At 39.5% G+C, this 25,554-nt stretch overlaps 3 protein-coding genes across 3 annotated transcripts in view; 2 read left to right on the top strand and 1 right to left on the bottom strand.

Moving 5' to 3' along the window:
* Window positions 1-25,554, top strand: part of LOC109622949 (hypermethylated in cancer 2 protein-like) — a 301,534-nt gene that overhangs the window by 209,635 nt on the left and 66,345 nt on the right. The gene's annotated exons all lie outside the window — the stretch shown is intronic.
* Window positions 8,372-10,948, top strand: LOC115265189 (zinc finger protein 782-like). The gene is made up of 4 exons (XM_062849498.1): window positions 8,372-8,691; window positions 8,754-9,022; window positions 9,092-9,295; window positions 10,082-10,948. Exons 1-4 carry the CDS (start codon window positions 8,611-8,613, stop codon window positions 10,416-10,418), a joined length of 891 nt encoding a protein of 296 aa, XP_062705482.1. The 5' UTR covers window positions 8,372-8,610; the 3' UTR covers window positions 10,419-10,948.
* Window positions 11,734-14,944, bottom strand: LOC109421272 (zinc finger protein 134-like). The gene is made up of 7 exons (XM_020075976.3): window positions 14,663-14,944; window positions 14,061-14,599; window positions 13,225-13,704; window positions 12,706-13,158; window positions 12,431-12,643; window positions 12,138-12,365; window positions 11,734-12,077 (listed from the first exon to the last, which is right to left on the bottom strand). Exons 1-7 carry the CDS (start codon window positions 14,813-14,815, stop codon window positions 11,894-11,896), a joined length of 2,250 nt encoding a protein of 749 aa, XP_019931535.2. The 5' UTR covers window positions 14,816-14,944; the 3' UTR covers window positions 11,734-11,893.

Below are 25,554 nucleotides of genomic sequence, written 5' to 3'. Positions count from 1 at the left end.
TTTTGAGGTTATAGCAAATTTTGGATGATTCCGCTGTTAATTAGATAATAATGCTCTCAGATGTCAGAAGTTGACGAAGTTTGGGCCCGCACGAAATTAGGGCACCCCACGGTAACGCTGCGCCAATCCGCCATAAGAAATACGATTACAGGATTGACTGATGCACCAAGAACAATAATGAAACCTCGTCAACATGGGATTGGACTACGTTATCGATTTAGATAACCGGGCACAATTTATGTTATGTGTTTTGTGTTGGTAGTTCGTGATGTGTTTTATACATTTACTAGCTGTACCCGGCAAACTTTGTCTTGCCTACTGCGTTTTTTGACGTTTTAAGTTTCTAGCCAAGACCAAATCCCCGGTCCCCGGTATGAAAGATCGATTTTCAAAAACTATCATTTTTTCCATGTTTTATGCCTCATAAACCTTCCTTGGGTGAAAACTAACAGAACAAAACTAAGACGACCAAAATCGGACCTTCCGTTCGCAATATATGCGCGGTCCCACGTATGCCACTGCATTTTTATATACACGGTGTTCAATAAGTTCGGATACACCATATAACTTGAATTAATTTCACATCTGTAATTCAGATTTTCAAAGTAAATGTATTTATTGAAAGGTCATATAACACTGATCAAATATAGCATATGGTACTGAATAAAGCCTTTTTCTACTTTTTTTATAAGCCTTAGATGTATCTAAAGTTTGTTACCTCCGGCACGCTGGAATAATTTTCGATAAGTTGCTCAAGCTACAGAAGTCTAAAACGTTGACTTTTGAGTTTACATCTCACTATACTAAATTAAAACAACTAAATTAATAGACAAAAGCTTTACACTGCTATTTCAGTGATGATATGGTGATAAATTTGCAAGTTTAGTCAAAATGTGCTTCAATCTATGAAAAAAGCATAAGTACATTATATAAAGCCAATTTTGGTAAAAATTTGCCACAATAGGGATATAATCAAGTTTTGGAAAAGATAATCATGGATTAGACTGAGATATAACGCAGCCTTGCTTTTTGACAAAACAAAAATCATTAAAACAGGTACCGTAAACCGGGGTCAAATTGATCTACGGGTCGAAATTGATCAGAGGGTTTTCAGTTAGAGCATATTTTAAATAGTTTTCTTTCTAGTATCGTACAGTTGGAAACATATACTCAACGGTATTTGCACGGAAACTATTTGAAGTAGGCTTTATCTAACGGAAAATCGTCTGATCAATTTCGACCCGGAGATCAAATTGACCCCGGTTTACGGTACAGCGGCAATTTTAGCAATTTTAAAGATCAAAATAAAATGAGTCCGTACTCCACCCAATCTGAATCTTATAGATTATTTCGTATGGTCATAGTTGCTACCACTAATGCTGAGAACAACAACCTAATTTGATTTAACTTAACACCATTACTTAATAAAACTAGACGAAATACAAATGACAGACGTGCGTGCCAGCCGAAAGGAACTTGAGACACATTTGCAATTATCACAAAAGGATAAAGGACAGCTTATTTCAAAACATATACTGTATTTGATCAGTATTATGTGAGTTAAGGTACACCGGGGCAAGTTGAAACGGGTGGGGCAAGATGAAACAGCGGGTTAAAATGATGTTTTCTAATGATGATAAACAGTTTGATCGCCATAACACATAGTTTTTGATTCAAACAATCTTTTGGCGAAGGAAAAATTTCTAAATAGTTTTGAAATCTATTTCAAAACTTCGTGTTTCATCTTGCCCCACCCGTTTCAACTTGCCCCGGTGTACCTTATCAATTAATACATTCATTTTGCAAATCAGAATTACAGATGGGAAATAAATTGAATTTTACTGTGTATCCGAACTTATTGAACACCGTGTATATAGATGAGGATCCCGATGATTTTTTTTGTTACATTGGCGCCCAACGTAGGGCCCAATACGCAAAAAAAAATACTGCAATTGTAAGGTTCCAATGTTTTTGTAATACCGTTTATCAGAACGGTTCTAAATTTGTTGAATTGGAAGCCTATTATTATTATGTAATCCTATGTGAACGGTAAGATCATGGCTAAAATCGGAATATGAAATCCGTTATAGTATAGTATAGTGGTCGTAGTCAATGTTAGTGCCACAATAGGTCGTGACGTCGCTAACGTCATCAATCAGAACAAGCAACGATAAGAAAGATTGTATTACAAATATGGACCAAACAGGTCTGAGCCATTAAAAAGAGAAAAAAAAACCAGATTAATCCACCTAGTGGTGATAGTGCCTTTCTCGTCGAATATGTACTCATGATCTTTCCGTCGATGCAATCAATCTTGCCTTAGAGTCAGCGATCAGCCCCAAATCTCTGTGCTTTGGTAACGAACGAGAAGGAGGAAATGTTCATAACAGCGATCTGGGACTGTACCGCTTACGAATTTCTGAATCATGAGAATACTTTATTTAGAAAATCAAGAATTTTATAAAGATCATCATCGAATTGGGGCACTTATTACGACGTTATGTTCAACGTATGGGCAGAGCAGAAAGTATCAGTCCTTTCAGTTGACTGCTTGACCACCTTCACTGAAGACTGTTTCATACCATACCAAGATGACAATTACTAGCCAGGATTAAACTTTTTTCACAGAGATCACTTTGACAAAGTTTTATCTGCACACTTTATGCTATATTTTATTATCATTGGTTACAAGATTCATGTAAAATTTGTTATGTAGTAATTTGAATTGCCAATGCTATATCACATTCAAATATCAACCACATAACAGAGCTCGCCCTCCAGTCACATCAAAATTTTGCGCAGTAATTTTAGACACAAATACAGATTTAAAAGAATGTTCGGGGCTGATGCGCTTAAATTTTATTTTTTCCATACAACGTTGATCCATCCTACTGTAAATTTACGTCTCAGGAATCTAAAATGGTGTGTTTTAGTTTAGTTTTTTTTTTATAAGTTTTTGGTTCTCTCACACATATCCACCGCTTGCATTGATTTAGTTCATTTTCGTAATTCTGTTGAAGAACCCAACGCTGTTTCTGCAACACCACCTGTGGCCTCTTATGTAGTCTGAGTCTATTTTGCATTGCTTACAAGACCCCCGGAAATGATTCCGGAACACTATCGGTACACACTTAATTTAGATTACCGAGTTCGGTAATTTTTTGACGAGATTAGAAATGCTGAGCACCGAACTCGTTCAGCAAAATCTGGAGCTCGATTTGAATAGGTCGTATGTGCTTTCGTCGATATAAAATTCGATCAGTTTATTTTAGTAATAGTAGCAATATGGATTTTATTTCGGTGACTTTTAATGATGAAACCGAAAGCCTGTTTTGTAAGGAATCGGTTGTATGTATAAATTTTGTTAAATTCCAACAGTATCCGCTATAAGAAGCGACTCCAACTGATCGAATTATATATCGACGAAAGCACATACGACCTATTCAAATCGAGCTCCAGAAATGTATTGTTTACCTTTTCCATACGATTTTAACAGTTGTTTTACTGAACCTCAGTAAAATCGATTACCGAAACTACCGAGATCGTACTGCTGTTCTAATCTCGTCAAACAAGTACCGAACAGGTAATTTAGAAATAAGTGTGTATATTTAAATGTGGTCTGAGTTTATGAAAACTGTTAATCAGGTTAACCCGGAACTAAAAATACTATCGGTAGTAACTTCGGTGGACTGTGCCTATTTTCTTATTATCCATGCATCACGTTACTGACAAAAAAGCGATTTGATGTACCGCAAGCATGGGTTTGATTCACTTTTATACATGTCCACTTCCAGTGGGACACCCTGAACCGATTCCGGAAAATTTACATGGTTCATTTTTACATTTTCCCAATGGTTCACTAAAATAACTAAAACGGCCGCTATAAAATGAACAGATAGCGCCACCGTAGCCTTGTGTGTTTGACGTAACTCGACTGCTGTCACTGTGTTACCGTCCATATACAGTGGCGCTTTTGTTTTGATGCGGTGAGTAGCGGAAAAGTCGGCTTCAATGATCCATTCCGGCGGGACATCTGAAACCGGTTGTGGAACACTACCGGTGGTCTCTAACGTAATCTGAGCTGATTTTCTTGAGAACCGTTTATTAGCTTATCGAAAAAAAACCCGCGATTTGATGAAGCGCATGCATGGAGTTCGGTTCCCTTCTACATTCGACCATATCCAGAGGGACACCGGAAACCGATTCCGGGACACTACTAGTTTTCCCAAGCATGATCTGAGATATTTTTTTTCTGGGTAACCGTTCATCAGGATACCATATAAGCCATTTGATATGTTGCGAATATTTTTTTGGTTCTCTTTTACATTCGGCCACTTTCAGCGAGACACCTCGACCCGATTCCGGAACACTATCAGTAGTTTCTTATGTGGGCTTAGCTTATTTTCTTGCTGATCGTACAAGTTAGCGAAATTGCCACGATTTGATGCGTCGCATGTATCAATTAGGCCACTTCCGGCGGCACATCAGGAACCGGTTCCGAGATGCTACCGGATCAGATATGGTCTGAGACTATTTTCCTGTTTACCGTTCCTCAGGTTATAGAAACAGCTGCAATTTAATGTGTTGCATGCATGGGTTTGGTTCACTTTTATATTTGACCACTTCCGGCGGGACACCCGGTACCGGTTCCGCAACACTAGCGGTTCAGATATACTAGTCTGCGACTATTTTCCTATTTACCGTTCATTAGGTTATAGAAAAAGCTGCGATTTGATGTGTTGCATGCATGGGTTTGGTTCACTTTTATATCTGGCCACTTCCGGCGAGACACCCGCAACCGGTTCCGGAACACTAACGGATCAGATATGGTCTGAGACTATTTTCCTGCTTACCATTCATCAGGTCACAGAAAAAGCGGTGATTTGATGTGTCGCATGCATGGGTTTGTTTCACTTTTATATTTGGCCACTTCCGGCGGGACACCCGGAACCGGTTCCGGTATGCTACCGGTTTAGATATGGTCTGAGACTATTTTCCTGTCTACCGTTAATCAGGTTATAGAAAAAGCTGCGATTTGATTGTCGCATGCATGGGTTTGGTTCACTTTCATATTTGGCCACCTCCGGCGGGAAACCCGGAACCAATTCCGGAACACTACAGGTTCAGGTATCCACTTATCCGCGAGCGGTAATGGCGGCGGCGGGCACAACCAACCGATTCGAATTTTGACGTTTCATGGGGATCGCAATCGGTTGGCGCCATTGATCGGTGGGTGAAGGGGTGAGGAGGAGAATGAAACTGTTTTGACTTTTCCCCAAGAAACGTCAAAATCCGAACCGGTTGGTTGTGCCCGCCGCCACCATTACCGCTCGCGAATAAGTGGATAGTCTGCGACTATTTTGCTGCTTAAGGCCGCACGGGACGACGTGTAATTTTCCCTATCTTCCCTCTCTTTCTAACATTTTGCCTCACGATTTTGAAGATGCAAATATCAATTTCCAGTGCACTGATGTAGATGAAACTTTAGTCGATTGTGCACCGCAAGTGAGCAAATGAACGATCAAATTTCTAGCCAATAATATGAAGTAGAAGTTGAGATTTCCATCTTACTAACAAAAGAGCAATGGCGGACAATTCAACCATCGTCCCGTCCGGCCTTAAATACTGTTCATCAGATAATCGAAAATACCGTGGTTTGATAGGTTGCATGCATGGGTTTGTTGCAATTTCATATCTGGCCCCTTCCTGGGGTACCGGCCCGGAACACCTACATGGCCATAACTCCGGAACGGCTGGACCGATTCAAACCATTTTCAATAGGAAACAATGGGACAATATTCCGCGTCGATTGAAACCAAAAGCGTTGTAATCGGATGATATTTACTATCCAAAAGTGAGGTGACATTTTTGTACACATCCACACATACACCCGCACACACACATACATACATACACACACATACACACACACAGACATCATCTCAACTCGTCGAGCTGAGTCGAATAGTATATAAGACTTGGCCCTCCGGGGGTTCTATCAAGATTTCATTTTTGGAGTGAACATATCGACAATGATTTTTCATAAAGGCCTAACTGACTTGATCGATTTCTCTTCGTCGACTCTCTCTTTTGCTAATAACTTGATCAAAACAAACAAAATCATTATTCTTTTTGTTTCTATAGCAACATGTAGTCGTCTTCTTCGCATTTCAATCAAAAAATCTTTGGAAAACTCAATACATATTCTGTGATAACACATATTAGGGGCTGTCCATAAACCACGTGGTCATTTTTTTGGGACTTTTCAATCTCCGATTTATTGTGATCTTTCTAATCATCGTTTAAATAATTTTAAAACAGTTCTTGAAAGCTTGCTCAGCTCAAAATTGACAAAATGGTCACTTACACCCCTTTGCATCTCGGCCCTTCATTTAAATTACTCTTGAAGTTCACGTTTTGCCTCTCGAAATTATAAGTAAATCTTTGTTGTGATATCTATGTGTCAAATATGATTTCCAAATCTTTTTTTGCAAAAAGTTAGAAGGTTCAAGCACCGGTTTGGGCCAGTCCAAGGAAAACATTTTTATAAAAATAACCAATAATCCTATGAAAACTACCAATGTGCTAAATGAAAGGTTACAATCTATATTTTATTGGAAAAATGCAAAAATCAAACTTATACTTGATTTTTGTATTAAAAGTGACACTGGCCAAAATAGAAGCATTGCCGCAGTTTTGGCCATATTCTCAAATTTGGTTTCTAATTTGGCCAATCACGTGTATTTCTTATGGGAGTGGTCAAAATAGAAGCACCCTTGCTAAAATAGATATATGGAAGCTGATTTTTAAAGGTAAAATTTTTTTTCTTCCAGTTTCTCATCAAAATGTATGATTTTCATCATCACATTATATTAGCATCTACCAGTAACGCCCCAAATTAAAAGACCGAGTTCCATTTCATTACAATTCCAACCCATGTGTTGGTTGAACCATCGGAAATTACATTTTTTTTTATCAAAAAACCAACATTTTGTCATAACTTTTCGAAATATTGATCAATTTTAATAGTTTTTGGAGTGGAAGACTATTTTTCAAAAATGCATCGAACAACCTTGACACCCGAAAGAAATAATTTGAATTGAGCATGAGCATGAGCATAAGATGACCGTACAATTCGTAGTTGCTACTCCGTTACTGACCAGAACAGTCAACATTGCACAGGGAACCAAATGGATGGGGCCTGGGTGTAGCTTTCCATCCTCAATGTGCAATTTTGAAGGTTCAAAACTTTAAATTGTCAGTACCGGCGCCGGCCACGTCCTTACGGTCATCGGGGAAGGGAAGGAATGTTGGTGTGACATCCGTTGCTACTAGAGACCGTGTGTACCTCCGCATCCCCACGGTTGTCACAGGAAGGAAGTTTGTTAGTGGGAAGGGAAGGGATAGAAAGTTACATAGATCTGGATTCACATTGGTATGTGATATGAACTATGCAACCCTTGATATGATTTAGTCTTCCGCCAGCCGGCTGTCGGAAGAATACAATAATTTTATTGTATGTTTGTGTATTAAATTTAATTATATACCGGGTATGAATAATTTTTAAACCGCGCTTATGTCGGATCAACTCGTAATAACGCACGTTTTAAGCTTATCGTTTCTCAGTCAGAAAATAAACTGTATGCAATTCCGTTTAGTGTTACTGCCAATGCTGAAAAACCGAAACCCGCGCCGTAGCTTTACGAGAAAACTGGACAACTAAACAACTTAAATCGTTGCTTTTGAGTTTCACCTATGTTCTTGTATTACTTTTTTTCGCGTTCCCGTGTTAATAAGATTGCTTATAATAAAACCGTTGTACATATTAATTATCCGCGAAAGTTCGCAACCCGTAATATAAGTTGAAGATGTGATGAAAAACAAAAATACATTATCGTAAGTGTTCGAAAAAGAAACCATAATTATGGAACTCGGCACGAATAAATCGACGCGGTCTACTTGTCACTGTATCGTACGGTAATCTTGACCTTTCTAAAGAAAGAGATAATTCGCCGCTATGATCGCTGATTGCCTGCTTGTAAATCTGAAATAGAAAATAGTATTAAATTGTGATACGTTCTCCACTGTTATATATTTGTAAATGGTTATTTATATATAGGTTAAATTTACCTGCATCCCTCTGAAACAAACGGTATTTTAGCAGTGAAAAATAAATAGAGTAAAAAAAATAAATAAATTAAATAAATAGTGTGAAAAAGTACACCAAATTTTGATCCTGGAATGTTCCTGCATTTAAATAAACCCGGCCGGAAAATAGCAAGTTCAAAACTTGATATGGTAGATCTTACACCGTAACACACCATTCCAAGGTGATCTACCCACGTTACGGGTTGACACCCGAAAGAAATAATTTGAATTGAGCTCAAAAACTTTAAAAGAAACTTTTGTCCCACTCGAACATTTGCCCCACTTTACTCTAACGATATGCGTTTACGTTTTGTTCAAACCTTTGTATGCACATAATTTCTATTGCAATGGTTTCGCATTACTACATATCTACCTAGTTTGCAATTTTTCAGATAATGTGATCGGCAATCGAGAGAAAGAGCGAGACTCAACGAATAACAACGCTTGACTTATATAAAAAATATGGATCAATGTACGTTGAATACACTCTGGAATGTGAAATCTGAGCCATGTGAGAAATCTTGCTTTGGAATGCAACAGCCGGTAGTAGACTATCGAAAGTTTTGTATAATCCTAATAACAATAACCAATCATCGATTTTCCAGGACACTCCAGCTGAAGAACTGTATGAGGTTAAGACGGAGATGATTGTTGAAGGAGCAAAACTTGAAATTAATTGCCATGATGAAGAACTATCCGATATACTTCCACCAACTGAGCCCGACAAAATAGGAATAACAATCGACAGACCCTTCAAGTGCGACGTGTGCCCAAAGACATTCCAGATCAAACGAACTCTGTATGCACATAAGAGATTTACTCATGGAGCAAAGGAGCACTGTTGTCCGATTTGCGGAAAACCAATCGCGTATCGGTAAGTTATTCCTGCAATGCTCAATCGCGTATTACGCGCTTCACGGAGCCGATAATTTCTCATTTACAGACACCAAATAGAGAGACACATGCAAACGCATGATCCTATCCATAAGCGTTCTAGTAAGGAAACCATCATCAATACGGATGCCATCAGATGTGAAATCTGCCAAAAAACGTTCAGTACTAAAGCTGCCTTGGGAAATCACAACATTTATGTCCACAAGCCGAGAGACCACGAATGTGAAATTTGCGGTTTTCGATTTCGGCTACGGTATGTGTATTAGTATGGGACTCGCTTGTATGAAAAAAATAAATCCTCGCTCCAGTCGACTTTTTAGATCCCATTTAGGTCGCACATCTCTCTCTCTCTCTTCTTGGCGTAACGTCCTCATTGGGACAAAGCCTGCTTCTCAGCTTAGTGTTCTATGAGCACTTCCACAGTTATTAACTGAAAGCTTCCTCTGCCAATGACCATTTTGCATGCGTATATCGTGTGGCAGGCACGAAGATACTCTATGCCCAAGGAAGTCAAGGAAATTTCCATTACGAAAAGATCCTGGACCGACCGGGAATCGAACCCGTCACCCTCAGCATGGTCATGCTGAATACCCGTGCGTTTACCGCCTCGGCTATATGGGCCCTCAGCAGCAGTGCTGCTGATAAAACAAAACAAAAAGCCGTTCGTTGGATCACTAATCGGTAATAAATCAATAACTTTTTCCACAAGCATTCAATTGTTTTGCGGTCTTCTAAGGAAAGTTTCATAAATGATTAATCTACAAGAAGCGTTGATCGATTTGAATTAAGGAAACAAGGGGCGACCTCTGGGATTTTTTGTTTGAAAGTGTAACTTTTCCCATAGTAAATCCTATGAAAACTTTGAACCGCTTGCGCTAAATTATAGTTTCACCGATTGCGCTGAAATTTTGCACAGTTTTATGGGACCTAAATGGAATCAAAAAAGTTGACTGGAGCGAGAATTTGATGTTTGTCCTATACTAATGTGTATCTTTGTGTGAATCATTTTATAAAATTTTATCCGTTTTTTTTATCTCAGCTGTAGATTGATGAAGCACATGGAAGGACACGAACGAAAGAAGCAGAAATCTAAGTCACCATCACTTGGAAGTTCGATCAGCTCTGATCAGAAGGTACGTTCAGAGAATAACCTTCGGAGAGGTAAATCGATACATTCATGCTTGAAATGCTCCAAACAGTACACATCCAAAACGAAGCTGAATCAACATATTAGAAGAAAGCATCCGGAGAATAGTACAATGGATAAGCAGCATGTTGAAATGGAAAAACTATCGAACGCGAATGATAATTGTCCGCAGAATGATGAAATGGTTTTTATGTTCGAGGTAGAAGTGATAAAAATGGAACCAGAATGAAACATTGACGCGTATAAACGTGAACATATGATAACGTGTGTATTAAACTGTTCTAATTTTTGTTGAAGTTTACATTACCAAAGTTCAATAAACGGGAATTGGCATAATTGAAATGCTAAATAAACCAACTGATTGGACGACCTTGATGATCATATGACTAATGAGCTAGAGCTTTAGCTCGAAAGCTTGATTGACCGTCCGTGGATGCTACTCCAGTACATATCGCCAGACCAGCTACACTCACGCAAAGAACCAATGAGATTTCTGCCGGGAACTAAGCAGACATCTTCAGTGTGTGAGTGTTGGTGATCTTCTATTTTTAGGCGACAATGGCGCTTACCACGTCAGGTTGCAGATCAATATGGGGAGATGAAATGAAGTGATGGTTGCAATCGTTTGTATCCACAGCAGATCAAATATACCTCTGCGTCTGCCCAAATCCATGCGGATGTCTTAGTGTTGGTGGGAATGGGTTCACACATTGGTGCGTGGATGCCAGACGAAGGGCGAAAGATTAGTGTGTTTATTACTCTGAACACGTACGCGTAACGCATTATTTGATAGATTTACACTGTGCTGTGAAAGTTGGAAGGAAGGAAAACGGCTTTTTCAACCAGTTTCTGTTCCAGTTACGGCTATGAACATTTGAATATACATGAGTCGTATATGTAGAAATGAGAAAGAAACTATATAGAAATGATACAAAGTAGGAGGAAAGGGACGGGCCAGGGATTGAACCCAAGACCTTCTGCATACGAATCAGAAAAGGTAGCACTAGACCACGAAACCCGTCTTTGATGATCGACCAATCTACCAAAAAAAAGAATGTACCGCACATAGAGTGTGATAATTACAGAGTGATTGCTTTTCCTAATTTAACGTACCGTGAGGTTTGAAATTCAATTATGTATATGAAACGAGTACGAGATACTGTAACATGCAAATAGAAATGAGTCGAATTTTCTCCCAAAATCCGTCATATTAAATTTAGTGTAACTTTGGCAATTATAAATATGTTTGGCTGAAAATTTTACCATGTCTTCATCATCATCATTGTAGGAAATAATAATGTGAAAACAAAATTCAGCAGTGTTTGGGAGGACCTGCAAACCCTAAACGTACGGGGAAACTGGAGGAATCAAGGTAGGTAAGTAGAGTTGTAAGCACAGAAAGAAACAATACTCCAGTGCTAGAAAAGGCAAAACGGAGAGAATGTGTGGACATGGATAGGAGCGGTATGCGGAGGCTTAACGTAAGTACAAATTCGAAAAGTGCAGTGATATCTAAATAATGACTTTGAAATCATTTTGCTTCATTCTGGAAATAATTTATAAGATTCGACTTAAGAAAACCGATTCAATCATCTAGTACTTCAATATAGTAAATCGATGCAAATTTGCAACTAGTAATGAGTATCATTCATATCGATTACCTTTTCCCCGAGCACTCGGAACATTTAAGCTGATTGACGACTGTTAATCATCTGAGTCTTCGCAATAGTTTGGAATGGCCCGCGGCGGTTTAGTTTCAGAGTTTTTCGCCCTGGTCAGCGGCCCATCGCCAGCAGCCGGAATTTTTGTTGCTGGAGTTTTCGTTTTTCGAGGTTTGCGAGGTTTGGGATTTTCGTGTCTTTTCTCCACGTGCACTTTTAGCATAGACCTGAAAATATGAAATAAAAATATTTATCATTTACGATTTTCAAATGTTCTGAAAACTTACCGAAATGCAAACGCTTTATCGCAAATAGAACATTTGTGAGTTTTTTCCGCGTGCGTCATTTTCTGGTGGGTGTACAGTGAAGCCAGGGCGTTGAATATCTTATGACAGATGCCGCACGTGTAGCTTTTGCCACTGCCATCGCCTTTTATTTGAACCCGCATCTTATTGGGACCCCGCTTGACGATACGGCTGTGATCATTCTGTTCCATATGCTCCTTCAGTTGATACCTGCGGTGTAAATTTTAATTTTTAAATATTATTTTTTCTCAATTTCCTTTTAAACCATCTCTTACGGATAGGCAAAAGGCTTTTCGCAAATACTGCACACATAGTCTGTTAGACCGTGTTTTTGCCTCCTGTGATAGTTGTATGTCTTTTTGAGCCGGAATTCCTCCTGGCATACTTCACATTTGAATGGTTTGGCAATGGTTGGGTCTTCTTGGTCCTTTTGCTTCCCTCGGCTTTTCGGTCCTTCGTGTGTACGCATATGAAGTTGCATTCGAAATCTGGAATTCAGTATTCATTGGGTCGCCCATATATTTATCACATGGTGTTCTAAACTACTTACTGCAGCAAAAATGGCCTTCCGCATATGGGACACTCGAACTTGTTGAATCCATGGGCATACCACTTGTGGTTCAGCAATTTCTCCCTATCCATGGGGAACATTTTGTGGCAAACATCACACTGCAACTGCTGTCCTTCTGATTCCGTCTGATTCGATGGTTCGTTACCATCCGAGCCGCCCATGCTATCCGATTTCATTTCCTCGATCAACGTTTCTTCATCCTCGTTATCATTGGATTGTTCTATCTCTTGCTTAATTTGAACTTCCGGTATCTCTTCCTTTACTTGAACTTCCGATATCTCTTCCTTTACTTGTACTTCCGGTTCATTAGCAGATTGCTCACTGTCGCTCACTTTTTTGCTTTGAACGGGCACTGCGAAAGCCTCATCCCCAAGAGATTCATGCAATTTTTTGAAATGTAGCTTGGTCTGTAAATGCTTTCTTAGATCCCGGCTGTAAGAAGAAAAAACAAATTAATTTTAAAATTTCAACAAATCACGACGAGAAACAGAAACTTACTTCAAAGAAGCCTTAAAGTTGCAAATCTGACACTCGTGCAGCCTTGGCCCGTGAACGATCTTAATGTGGCGTTTTAGTTTGTCTTTGGTTTTACAAACTCTCTCGCACAAATAGCACGGGGATATTAGTTCCTTTGGTCTATACGGAGGTTTCTTTGGACGAGGTTCAATTTTTACTTCCTCGACAACAATAGAATCTTCCGTATCATTGGGAGGCTCAGTTTCAGAATCAAGGTGATTTTCTGCAGGACTCGTTGTTTCCTGCTTGGTTACTATGTCAGATGGTATGTACACCATGGCGGGTTGCATCTCAGCCGCCTTGTTTTCTTCGATACAAATGTTAACTTCATCAAACGGTTCAGTTTTTACGTTTATAGTTTCATTTACTATTTGATTATTTGTATCCAAGTCGCTCGGTTTTTGCTGGTCATATACATTTACTGACCCATCTTCGATTTCTTGTTTCGAAAAGTCTCTGGAACTGAAGAAACTGTTATTCAAATGGTTTCAGCCAGGTTATTTTATTTGAAACGTTGAACTGAGACGTTAAGACTAATCCTTTTCAAGTTGAGAGGATTAGTGTCGCCAATGTTTCAGTAAAATATTCATCAAATCCGTCATTTAAATAGTAGGTTATGCAGAAAAAAAGGCATGATTTGAGCTGTTCACTGATTAAAATAACTTGATCAATAATTAAAATTTTAAAGTGAAGAAAGAATGTTTTGTTTATCGTGGAGCTTTTTATATGCCTTTGCGTTATATGTACCAAGTGAACCACAGTACACGATCTGCAAACCTCCGATTTTAATAATACAGATCCTATTATCCTACACTTACCTCGTTTCAACATAGGTCTCGACACGCGTGCTTCCTGACGCATTACCTGCTTCAACTGGTTCCAACCAAGACGTAGCTTCAGACTTGATTGTCGAGTTTCTCAAGGGCTCGACTTGTTGGACTCCAGAGTTCCCAGCCAGCATCCGAGATTGGAGAACGCTTTGCACCTCCTGACAACGAATCCGAAACTGATGGAACTCGGTCAGCTGCCATCGACAGATAGCACAGATATTGTGACTGAGGCGGTCCTCGCAGTACAACACAATCGAGAGATAATCCAACATCAACTCATGAAGGCCTTCCTGTTTAAATACGCTGCCGAGCGATTCTTCACTCATACACAATCGGCACGCCCGATGGCGGCTGTCCAAGTTTCCCGGGTCGGAACCTAAATACATACTACGCTTGTCCTCTTGCCGAATCGTGAACAGCAAAGTGCCTTGCACATCCTGGCATCGAATCCGGAACCGATGAAATTCAGTAAGCTGTATTCGGCAGATGGTGCAGACGACTCGACTCAAGCGGTCCTCCCTGGATACCTGAACAAAAACTTCTCATGTTAGATTTATTTTAACAATACAATCCCAAATCATATACATTACCAAAATCGCGAGATAGTCCCATATCCATTGGACCAGGCCCTCTTCCCTGAACACGTCGCCAAGAGACTCTTCGCTCATGCACAGACGACAAACGGTGTCGAAACTTTCCCAAGCTGCTACCGGTTCGGTTTTCACTCTGATCGATGAGGTCATGTTTCCGGGGATGCCCAAACACTAGATTACATTGGAAACACAAAATTTTCACGAAAAACCCACAAATAATTGCTAAAAAATGAGTTTTTGTAGAACACAGACGAGCAGGGACGAAAAAATTTGCTGCACTGACAGCGACAGTGCATCACTGTTTGTTGACAAAGTTTTAAAGCTCTTCTCAAACGGACGCGAAGATTTTACGCAGTGATCGGCAGCGTAGCGTCAGTGGCCCGTCATTGAGTTGTCCAAAAAATGTCTCACTAAACCTAATGCAAGGCTATCCATATACGTAAGAACAAAAGATGTTTACAAAGTTCTTACAGATAGATTAACACGGGAAATCTGAACACAAACCACTACCACACAGGAATTTGGATTGGTCAATGCCCACAAGAGACTCATAGTGGTTTCGCAGCGCGGTGTCACGAACACTAATGCTGATTTTGCTGGGAACAGCTGATCTTTGTTTACTATTTTCCACCAGTAACTCAATTGCACACCATGGTGTTCGTGTAATGCAGCGTGTTCGTACACGCAACACTACTAAAAGCAGAAACCACTATGTGCAATGATCCAATCCAAATCGAATTTAAATCCAAACCAAATACAATCCAAACCAAATCCAAATCCAAATGAAAATTAAATCTAATCCAAATCCAATCAAAATACAATCCATATCTAATTCCAATCACAATTCCAATTGAAATCCAATTCAAATCCAATCCAAAACAAATCCAAATCCAATAAAAATCCAATACAAATCCAATCCAAATCCAAATCCAATCCAATCTACATAAATCCAATCCAAATCCCATTCGAATTCAATCCAAATCCAATCCAAATCCAAATCCAATCCAAATCCAAATCCAATCAAAATCCAATCGAAATCCAATCGAAATCCAATCCAAATCCAATTAAAATCCAATCCAAATCCAAACCAAATCCAATCCAAATCCAATCCAAATGCAATCCAAATCCAATTCAAATCCAATCCAAATCCAATCCAAATCCAATCCAAATCCAATCCAAATCCAATCCAAATCCAATCCAAATCCAATCCAAATCCAATCCAAATCCAATCCAAATCCAATCCAAATCCAATCCAAATCCAAATCCAATCCAAATTCTATCGAACTCCAATCTAAATCCAAATCCAATCCAAATCCAATCCAAATCCAGTCCAAATCCAATTCAAATCCAATCCAAATTCTATCGAACTCCAATCTAAATCCAAATCCAATCCAAATCCAATCCAAATCCAGTCCAAATCCAATTCAAATCCAATCCAAATCCAATCCAAATCCAATCCAAATCCAATCCAAATCCAATCCAAATCAAATCCAAATCAAATCCAAATCCAATCCAAATCCAATCCAAATCCAATCCAAATCCAATCCAAATCCAATCCAAATCCAATCCAAATCCAATCCAAATCCAATCCAAATCCAATCCAAATCCAATCCAAATCCAATCCAAATCCAATCCAAATCCAATCCAAATCCAATCCAAATCCAATCCAAATCCAATCCAAATCCAATCCAAATCCAATCCAAATCCAATCCAAATCCAATCCAAATCCAATCTTAAATCCAATCCAAATCCAATCCAAATCCAATTCAAATCCAATCCAAATCCAATCCAAATCCAATCCAAATCCAATCCAAATCAAATCCAAATCCAATCTAAATCCAATCCAAATCCAATCCAATCCAAATCCAATCCAAGTCCAATCAAAATCAAATCATAATCCAATCCAAAACCAATCCAAAACCAATCCAAATCCAATCCAAATCAAATCCAAATCCAATCCAATCCAAATCCAATCCAAATCCAATCCAAATCCAATCCAAATCCAATCCAAATCCAATCCAAATCCAATCCAAATCCAATCCAAATCCAATCCAAATTCAATCCAAATCCAATCCAAATCCAATCCAAATCCAATCCAAATCCAATCCAAATCCAATCCAAATCCAATCCAAATCCAATCCAAATCCAATCCAAATCCAATCCAAATCCAATCCAAATCCAATCCAAATCCAATCCAAATCCAATCCAAATCCAATCCAAATCCAATCCAAATCCAATCCACATCCAATCCAAATCCAATCCAAATCCAATCAAAATCCAATCCAAATCCAATCCGAAACCAATCCAATCCAAATCCAATCCAAAACCAATCCAAAACCAATCCAAATCTAATCCAAATCCAATCCAAATCCAATCCAAATCCAATCCAAATCCAATCCAAATCAAATCCAAATCCAATCCAATCCAAATCCAATCCAAATCCAATCCAAATCCAATCCAAATCCAATCCAAATCCAATGCAAATCCAATCCAAATCCAATCCAAATCCAATCCAAATCCAATCCAAATCCAATCCAAATCCAATCCAAATCCAATCCAAATCCAATCCAAATCCAATCCAAATCCAATCCAAATCCAATCCAAATCCAATCCAAATCCAATCCAAATCCAATCCAAATCCAATCCAAATCCAATCCAAATCCAATCCAAATCCAATCCAAATCCAATCCAAATCCAATCCAAATCCAATCCAAACCCAATCCAAATCCAATCCAAATCCAATCCAAATCCAATCCAAATCCAATCCAAATCCAATCCAAATCCAATCCAAATCCAATCCTAATCCAATCCAAATCCAATTCAAATCTAATCCAAATCCAATCCAAATTCAATCCAAATCCAATCCAAATCCAATCCAAATCCAATCCAAATCCAATCCAAATCCAATCCAAATCCACTCAAATGTCAAACCCAATTCAATCAAATCCAATACAATCCACTTCCAAAACCAATTCAAACCAAACTCGAACTGAATCCAATATGCTCTAAATTGCATTCACGTCCATGGATTGCTAACGAAAGTGAAAAGTACTCATTTTACGTTCAGTTATTTTACACAACCTTTTCGTATGAATTCAACGTGGGTATATTTTAAACTTCAACGAGTATGTTTAATTAACGATCTATGGTTCTTGTCTGTCGACGTAAACAACAACTCAAAAAACATAACACGCAAGCCGCAGTTACGAAGCATACATTTTTACTTCTGTGAATCTAACAACCAGCTTTCATCAACCAGTTTTATTTTTCCGTGTTTCTACTGGTTGGTGGGAATCTAACAACCAGTTTTTGTACCGTACTTGAACAAAGGGGTGACTTTGTACCGATAAAAGATTAATCCTGTAAAACATGTGTCCGATCCATCGCAACAACTGAAAATGTTGCGCAACGTGAAAAAGTTGCATTGCTATGAAAAATGTTGCATGGTATGGTTACATAGCCAAAAAAAATGTTGCATGCTGCAAAACGTTACCTCCATAAGAATACCTATGTAGGCGTCATGCGATGTAGTGTCATGCGATATTAAAAATGTTGCACGATATAAAACACGTTGCATGACATTGAGAATGTTGCATCTCATGAAAAATGTTGCATGCCTCCAAAATGTCACCTTCATGAGAGTACTAGTATTGGTTGTATGTCACTTATAACAATAATGTTGCATGATACAAAAGGTGTATGCCATTAAAGTTGTTGCATGACATGAAAAATGTAGCATCACAAGAAAAATGTAGCATGTCCGCAAAAGATCACCTCTGATAGAATACTAATGTGGGTAGGATGTCAAACAATAGAGAGAATGTAGCTGACATGTTGCAGATATGAAAATTGTTGCATCGCATGGAAAACGTTGCATGCCTGTAAAATGTCACCTTCATGAGAATACTAGTATTGGTTGTATGTCACTTATAACAATAATGTTGCATGATACAAAAAGTGCATGCCATGAAAGTTGTTGCATGACATGAAAAATATAGCATCACAAGAAAAATGTAGCATGTCCGCAAAAGATCACCTCTGATAGAATACTAATGTGGGTAGGATGTCAAACAATAGAAAGAATGTAGCTGACATGTTGCTGATATGAAAATTGTTGCATCGCATGGAAAACGTTGCATGCCTGTAAAATGTCACCTTCATGAGAATACTAGTATTGGTTGTATGTCACTTATAACAATAATGTTGCATGATACAAAAGGTGTATGCCATTAAAGTTGTTGCATGACATGAAAAATGTAGCATCACAAGAAAAATGTAGCATGTCCGCAAAAGATCACCTCTGATAGAATACTAATGTGGGTAGGATGTCAAACAATAGAAAGAATGTAGCTGACATGTTGCAGATATGAAAATTGTAGCATCGCATGGAAAATGTTGCATGCCTGTAAAATCCCAAGTAACCACGGTGCTGAAGCCTTATTGCATGCAGATATACGGTGTATTTAGTGCAATCATTACTTTACATGCAAACTTAAGGTTGATTTAAAGTGGAAGTGGGCAATTATAGAATCAAATTAAGATTAAACTGGTATAATCTTGGAGCAGTCGCATAATTGCCCATTTCCACTTTAAATCAACTTTAAGTTTGCATGTAAACTAATGTTTGCTCTAAATGCACCGTATATCAGCATACAATGAGGCTTCCAGCATCGTGGTTACTTGGGATGTCACCTTCATGAGAGTAATAGTATTGGTTGTATGTCACTTATAACAATAATGTTGCATGATACAAAAAGTGCATGCCATGAAAGTTGTTGCATGACATGAAAAATGTAGCATCACATGAAAAATGTAGCATATCCGCAAAAGATCACCTCTGATAGAATACTAATGTGATTTGGGGCCAGTTCACTGATTTCATGTAGGGAAAATGTTTGACTTTTAACAACCACTTTCCTTGTATATGGGTAACCCACCCTAAATCGTCATTTGGCAAAAACTGCCCGATAGAAAGTGAATGTCTCCCTCCTAAACCTTAAGTTTAGACCCCAATTCATCTACTAAGGGCAAAGACTTGAGGCCAGTTCACTGAATTTGTGTGGTAGAACTGTTTGACTTTTAACAACCACTTTTCCTTGTATATGGGTAACCCACCCTAAATCGTCATTTGGCAAAAACTGCCCGATAGAAAGTGAACGTCTCCCTCCTAAACCTTAAGTTTAGACCCCAAGGCATCTACTAAGGGCAAAGACTTGAGGCCAGTTCACTGATTCTGTGCGGTAGAACTGTTTGACATTTAACAACCACTTTTCCTAGTATACAGGAAACTCACCCTAAATCGTCATTTGGCAAAAACTGCCCGATAGAAAGTGAACGTCTCCCTCCTAAACCTTAAGTTTAGACCCCAAGGCATCTACTAAGGGCAAAGACTTGAGGCCAGTTCACTGATTCTGTGCGGTAGAACTGTTTGACATTTAACAACCACTTTCCTTGTATATGGGTAACCCACCCTAAATCGTCATTTGGCAAAAACTGCCCGATAGAAAGTGAACGTCTTTCTCCTAAACCTTAAGTTTAAACCCCAAGGCATCTACTAAGGGCAAAGACTTGAGGCCAGTTCACTGATTTCATGTAGGAAAAATGTTTGACTTTTAACAACCACTTTTCCTAGTATACAGGAAACTCACCCTAAATCGTCATTTGGCAAAAACTGCCCGATAGAAAGTGAACGTCTCCCTCCTAAACCTTAAGTTTAGACCCCAAGGCATCTACTAAGGGCAAAGACTTGAGGCCAGTTCACTGATTCTGTGCGGTAGAACTGTTTGACATTTAACAACCACTTTCCTTGTATATGGGTAACCCACCCTAAATCGTCATTTGGCAAAAACTGCCCGATAGAAAGTGAACGTCTTTCTCCTAAACCTTAAGTTTAAACCCCAAGGCATCTACTAAGGGCAAAGACTTGAGGCCAGTTCACTGATTTCATGTAGGAAAAATGTTTGACTTTTAACAACCACTTTTCCTAGTATACAGGAAACTCACCCTAAATCGTCATTTGGCAAAAACTGCCCGATAGAAAGTGAACGTCTCCCTCCTAAACCTTAAGTTTAGACCCCAAGGCATCTACTAAGGGCAAAGACTTGAGGCCAGTTCACTGATTCTGTGTGGTAGAACTGTTTGACATTTAACAACCACTTTCCTTGTATACAGGAAACTCACCCTAAATCGTCATTTGGCAAAAACTGCCCGATAGAAAGTGAATGTCTCCCTCCTAAACCTTAAGTTTAGACCCCAAGGCATCTTCTAAGGGCAAAGACTTGAGGCCAGTTCACTGAATTTGTGTGGTAGAACTGTTTGACTTTTAACAACCACTTTTCCTTGTATATGGGTAACCCACCCTAAATCGTCATTTGGCAAAAACTGCCCGATAGAAAGTGAACGTCTCCCTCCTAAACCTTAAGTTTAGACCCCAGATCATCTTCTAAGGGCAAAGACTTGAGGCCAGTTTACTGATTTCATGTAGGAAAAATGTTTGACTTTTAACAACCTTTTTCCTTGTATATGGGTAACCCACCCTAAATCGTCATTTGGCAAAAACTGCCCGATAGAAAGTGAACGTCTCCCTCCTAAACCTTAAGTTTAGACCCCAAGGCATCTACTAAGGGCAAAGATTTGAGGCCAGTTCACTGATTCTGTGTGGTAGAACTGTTTGACATTTAACAACCACTTTTCCTAGTATACAGGAAACTCACCCTAAATCGTCATTTGGCAAAAACTGCCCGATAGAAAGTGAATTTCTCCCTCCTAAACCTTAAGTTTAGACCCCAAGGCATCTACTAAGGGCAAAGACTTGAGGCCAGTTCAATGAATTTGTGTGATAGAACTGTTTGACTTTTAACAACCACTTTTCCTTGTATATGGGTAACCCACCCTAAATCGTCATTTGGCAAAAACTGCCCGATAGAAAGTGAACGTCTCCCTCCTAAACCTTAAGTTTAGACCCCAAGGCATCTACTAAGGGCAAAGACTTGAGGCCAGTTCACTGATTCTGTGTGGTAGAACTGTTTGACATTTAACAACCACTTTTCCTACTATACAGGTAGCTCACCCTAAATCGTCATTTGGCAAAAACTGCCCGATAGAAAGTGAACGTCTTCCTCCTAAACCTTAAGTTTAGACCCCAAGTCATCTTCTAATGGCAAAGACTTGAGGCCAGTTCAATGAATTTGTGTGATAGAACTGTTTGACTTTTAACAACCACTTTTCCTTGTATATGGGTAACCCACCCTAAATCGTCATTTGGCAAAAACTGCCCGATAGAAAGTGAACGTCTCCCTCCTAAACCTTAAGTTTAGACCTCAAGGCATCTACTAAGGGCAAAGACTTGAGGCCAGTTCGCTGATTTCATGTAGGAAAAATGTTTGACTTTTAACAACCACTTTCCTTGTATATGGGTAACCCACCCTAAATCGTCATTTGGCAAAAACTGCCCGATAGAAAGTGAACGTCTCCCTCCAAAACCTTAAGTTAAGACCCCAAGGCATCTACTAAGGGCAAAGACTTGAGGCCAGTTCACTGAATTTGTGTGGTAGAACTGTTTGACTTTTAACAACCACTTTTCCTTGTATATGGATAACGCCACCCTGAATCGTCATTTGGCAAAAACTGCCCGTTAGAAAGTGAACGTCTCCCTCCTAAACCTTAAGTTTAGACCCCAATGCATCTACTAAGGGCAAAGACTTGAGGCCAGTTCACTGATTCTGTGTGGTAGAACTGTTTGACATTTAACAACCACTTTTCCTAGTATACAGGAAACTCACCCTAAATCGTCATTTGGCAAAAACTGCCCGATAGAAAGTGAATGTCTCCCTCCTAAACCTTGAGTTAAGACCCCAAGTCATCTACTACGGGCAAAGACTTGAGGCCAGTTCACTGAATTTGTGTGGTAGAACTGTTTGACTTTTAACAACCACTTTTCCTTGTATATGGGTAACCCACCCTAAATCGTCATTTGGCAAAAACTGCCCGATAGAAAGTGAACGTCTTCCTCCTAAACCTTAAGTTTAGACCCCAAGTCATCTACTAAGAGCAAAGACTTGAGGCCAGTTCGCTGATTTCATGTAGGAAAAATGTTTGACTTTTAACAACCACTTTTCCTTGTATATGGGTAACCCACCCTAAATCGTCATTTGGCAAAAACTGCCCGATAGAAAGTGAATGTCTCCCTCCTAAACCTTAAGTTAAGACCCCAAGTCATCTACTAAGGGCAAAGACTTGAGGCCAGTTCACTGAATTTGTGTGGTAGAACTGTTTGACTTTTAACAACCACTTTTCCTTGTATATGGGTAACCCACCCTAAATCGTCATTTGACAAAAACTGCCCGATAGAAAGTGAACGTCTCCCTCCTAAACCTTAAGTTAAGACCCCAAGTCATCTACTAAGGGCAAAGACTTGAGGCCAGTTCACTGAATTTGTGTGGTACAACTGTTTGACTTTTAACAACCACTTTTCCTTGTATTTGGGTAACCCACCCTAAATCGTCATTTGACAAAAACTGCCCGATAGAAAGTGAACGTCTCCCTCCTAAACCTTAAGTTAAGACCCCAAGTCATCTACTAAGGGCAAAGACTTGAGGCCAGTTCACTGAATTTGTGTGGTACAACTGTTTGACTTTTAACAACCACTTTTCCTTGTATATGGGTAACCCACCCTAAATCGTCATTTGGCAAAAACTGCCCGATAGAAAGTGAACGTCTCCCTCCTAAACCTTAAGTTTAGACCCCAAGTCATCTACTAAGAGCAAAGACTTGAGGCCAGTTCGCTGATTTCATGTAGGAAAAATGTTTGACTTTTAACAACCACTTTCCTTGTATATGGGTAACCCACCCTAAATCGTCATTTGGCAAAAACTGCCCGATAGAAAGTGAACGTCTCCCTCCTAATCCTTAAGTTTAGACCCCAAGTCATCTTCTAAGGGCAAAGACTTGAGGCCAGTTCACTGATTTCATGTACGAAAAATGTTTGACTTTTAACAACCACTTTCCTTGTATATGGGTAACCCACCCTAAATCGTCATTTGGCAAAAACTGCCCGATAGAAAGTGAACGTCTTTCTCCTAAACCTTAAGTTTAGACCCCAAGGCATCTACTAAGGGCAAAGACTTGAGGCCAGTTCACTGATTCTGTGCGGTAGAACTGTTTGACATTTAACAACCACTTTCCTTGTATATGGGTAACCCACCCTAAATCGTCATTTGGCAAAAACTGCCCGATAGAAAGTGAACGTCTTTCTCCTAAACCTTAAGTTTAAACCCCAAGGCATCTACTAAGGGCAAAGACTTGAGGCCAGTTCACTGATTCTGTGCGGTAGAACTGTTTGACATTTAACAACCACTTTTCCTAGTATACAGGAAACTCACCCTAAATCGTCATTTGGCAAAAACTGCCCGATAGAAAGTGAACGTCTCCCTCCTAAACCTTAAGTTTAGACCCCAAGGCATCTACTAAGGGCAAAGACTTGAGGCCAGTTCACTGATTCTGTGCGGTAGAACTGTTTGACATTTAACAACCACTTTCCTTGTATATGGGTAACCCACCCTAAATCGTCATTTGGCAAAAACTGCCCGATAGAAAGTGAACGTCTTTCTCCTAAACCTTAAGTTTAAACCCCAAGGCATCTACTAAGGGCAAAGACTTGAGGCCAGTTCACTGATTGCATGTAGGAAAAATGTTTGACTTTTAACAACCACTTTTCCTAGTATACAGGAAACTCACCCTAAATCGTCATTTGGCAAAAACTGCCCGATAGAAAGTGAACGTCTCCCTCCTAAACCTTAAGTTTAGACCCCAAGGCATCTACTAAGGGCAAAGACTTGAGGCCAGTTCACTGATTCTGTGCGGTAGAACTGTTTGACATTTAACAACCACTTTCCTTGTATATGGGTAACCCACCCTAAATCGTCATTTGGCAAAAACTGCCCGATAGAAAGTGAACGTCTTTCTCCTAAACCTTAAGTTTAAACCCCAAGGCATCTACTAAGGGCAAAGACTTGAGGCCAGTTCACTGATTGCATGTAGGAAAAATGTTTGACTTTTAACAACCACTTTTCCTAGTATACAGGAAACTCACCCTAAATCGTCATTTGGCAAAAACTGCCCGATAGAAAGTGAACGTCTCCCTCCTAAACCTTAAGTTTAGACCCCAAGGCATCTACTAAGGGCAAAGACTTGAGGCCAGTTCACTGATTCTGTGCGGTAGAACTGTTTGACATTTAACAACCACTTTCCTTGTATATGGGTAACCCACCCTAAATCGTCATTTGGCAAAAACTGCCCGATAGAAAGTGAACGTCTTTCTCCTAAACCTTAAGTTTAAACCCCAAGGCATCTACTAAGGGCAAAGACTTGAGGCCAGTTCACTGATTTCATGTAGGAAAAATGTTTGACTTTTAACAACCACTTTTCCTAGTATACAGGAAACTCACCCTAAATCGTCATTTGGCAAAAACTGCCCGATAGAAAGTGAACGTCTCCCTCCTAAACCTTAAGTTTAGACCCCAAGGCATCTACTAAGGGCAAAGACTTGAGGCCAGTTCACTGATTCTGTGTGGTAGAACTGTTTGACATTTAACAACCACTTTCCTTGTATACAGGAAACTCACCCTAAATCGTCATTTGGCAAAAACTGCCCGATAGAAAGTGAATGTCTCCCTCCTAAACCTTAAGTTTAGACCCCAAGGCATCTTCTAAGGGCAAAGACTTGAGGCCAGTTCACTGAATTTGTGTGGTAGAACTTGTAGCCGGCACGAGGCGGCTCAGGGAATTTATACTAGGGCTTCGGGTTGAAGGGAAAACAAGTGGCTTATGCGCCACCTCCGAAGAGGACCACCTGTCGTTCTAAGTTGCCCGGCAAACTCAAACCTCAGGGC

This window comes from Aedes albopictus, chromosome 2 (assembly GCF_035046485.1).
Source record: "Aedes albopictus strain Foshan chromosome 2, AalbF5, whole genome shotgun sequence".
Classification (NCBI taxonomy): Eukaryota; Metazoa; Arthropoda; class Insecta; order Diptera; family Culicidae; genus Aedes; species Aedes albopictus.
The sequence above is the reverse complement of the archived record's forward strand: the minus strand, read 5'-3'. Positions and strand labels throughout refer to the sequence as shown.

Excerpts from the sequence above, each read along its gene's own strand:
- LOC115265189 (XM_062849498.1), top strand. The coding sequence starts at position 8,611 with ATGGATCAATGTACGTTGAATACACTCTGGAATGTGAAATCTGAGCCA. Across the intron at positions 8,692-8,753 it reads GCTTTGGAATGCAACAGCCG|GACACTCCAGCTGAAGAACT; the intron begins GTAGTAGACTAT and ends TCGATTTTCCAG. Across the intron at positions 9,023-9,091 it reads GGAAAACCAATCGCGTATCG|ACACCAAATAGAGAGACACA; the intron begins GTAAGTTATTCC and ends TCTCATTTACAG.
- LOC109421272 (XM_020075976.3), bottom strand. The coding sequence starts at position 14,815 with ATGACCTCATCGATCAGAGTGAAAACCGAACCGGTAGCAGCTTGGGAA. Across the intron at positions 12,644-12,705 it reads GGAAGGCCATTTTTGCTGCA|ATTTCGAATGCAACTTCATA; the intron begins GTAAGTAGTTTA and ends ACTGAATTCCAG. Across the intron at positions 12,078-12,137 it reads GATAAAGCGTTTGCATTTCG|GTCTATGCTAAAAGTGCACG; the intron begins GTAAGTTTTCAG and ends TCATATTTTCAG.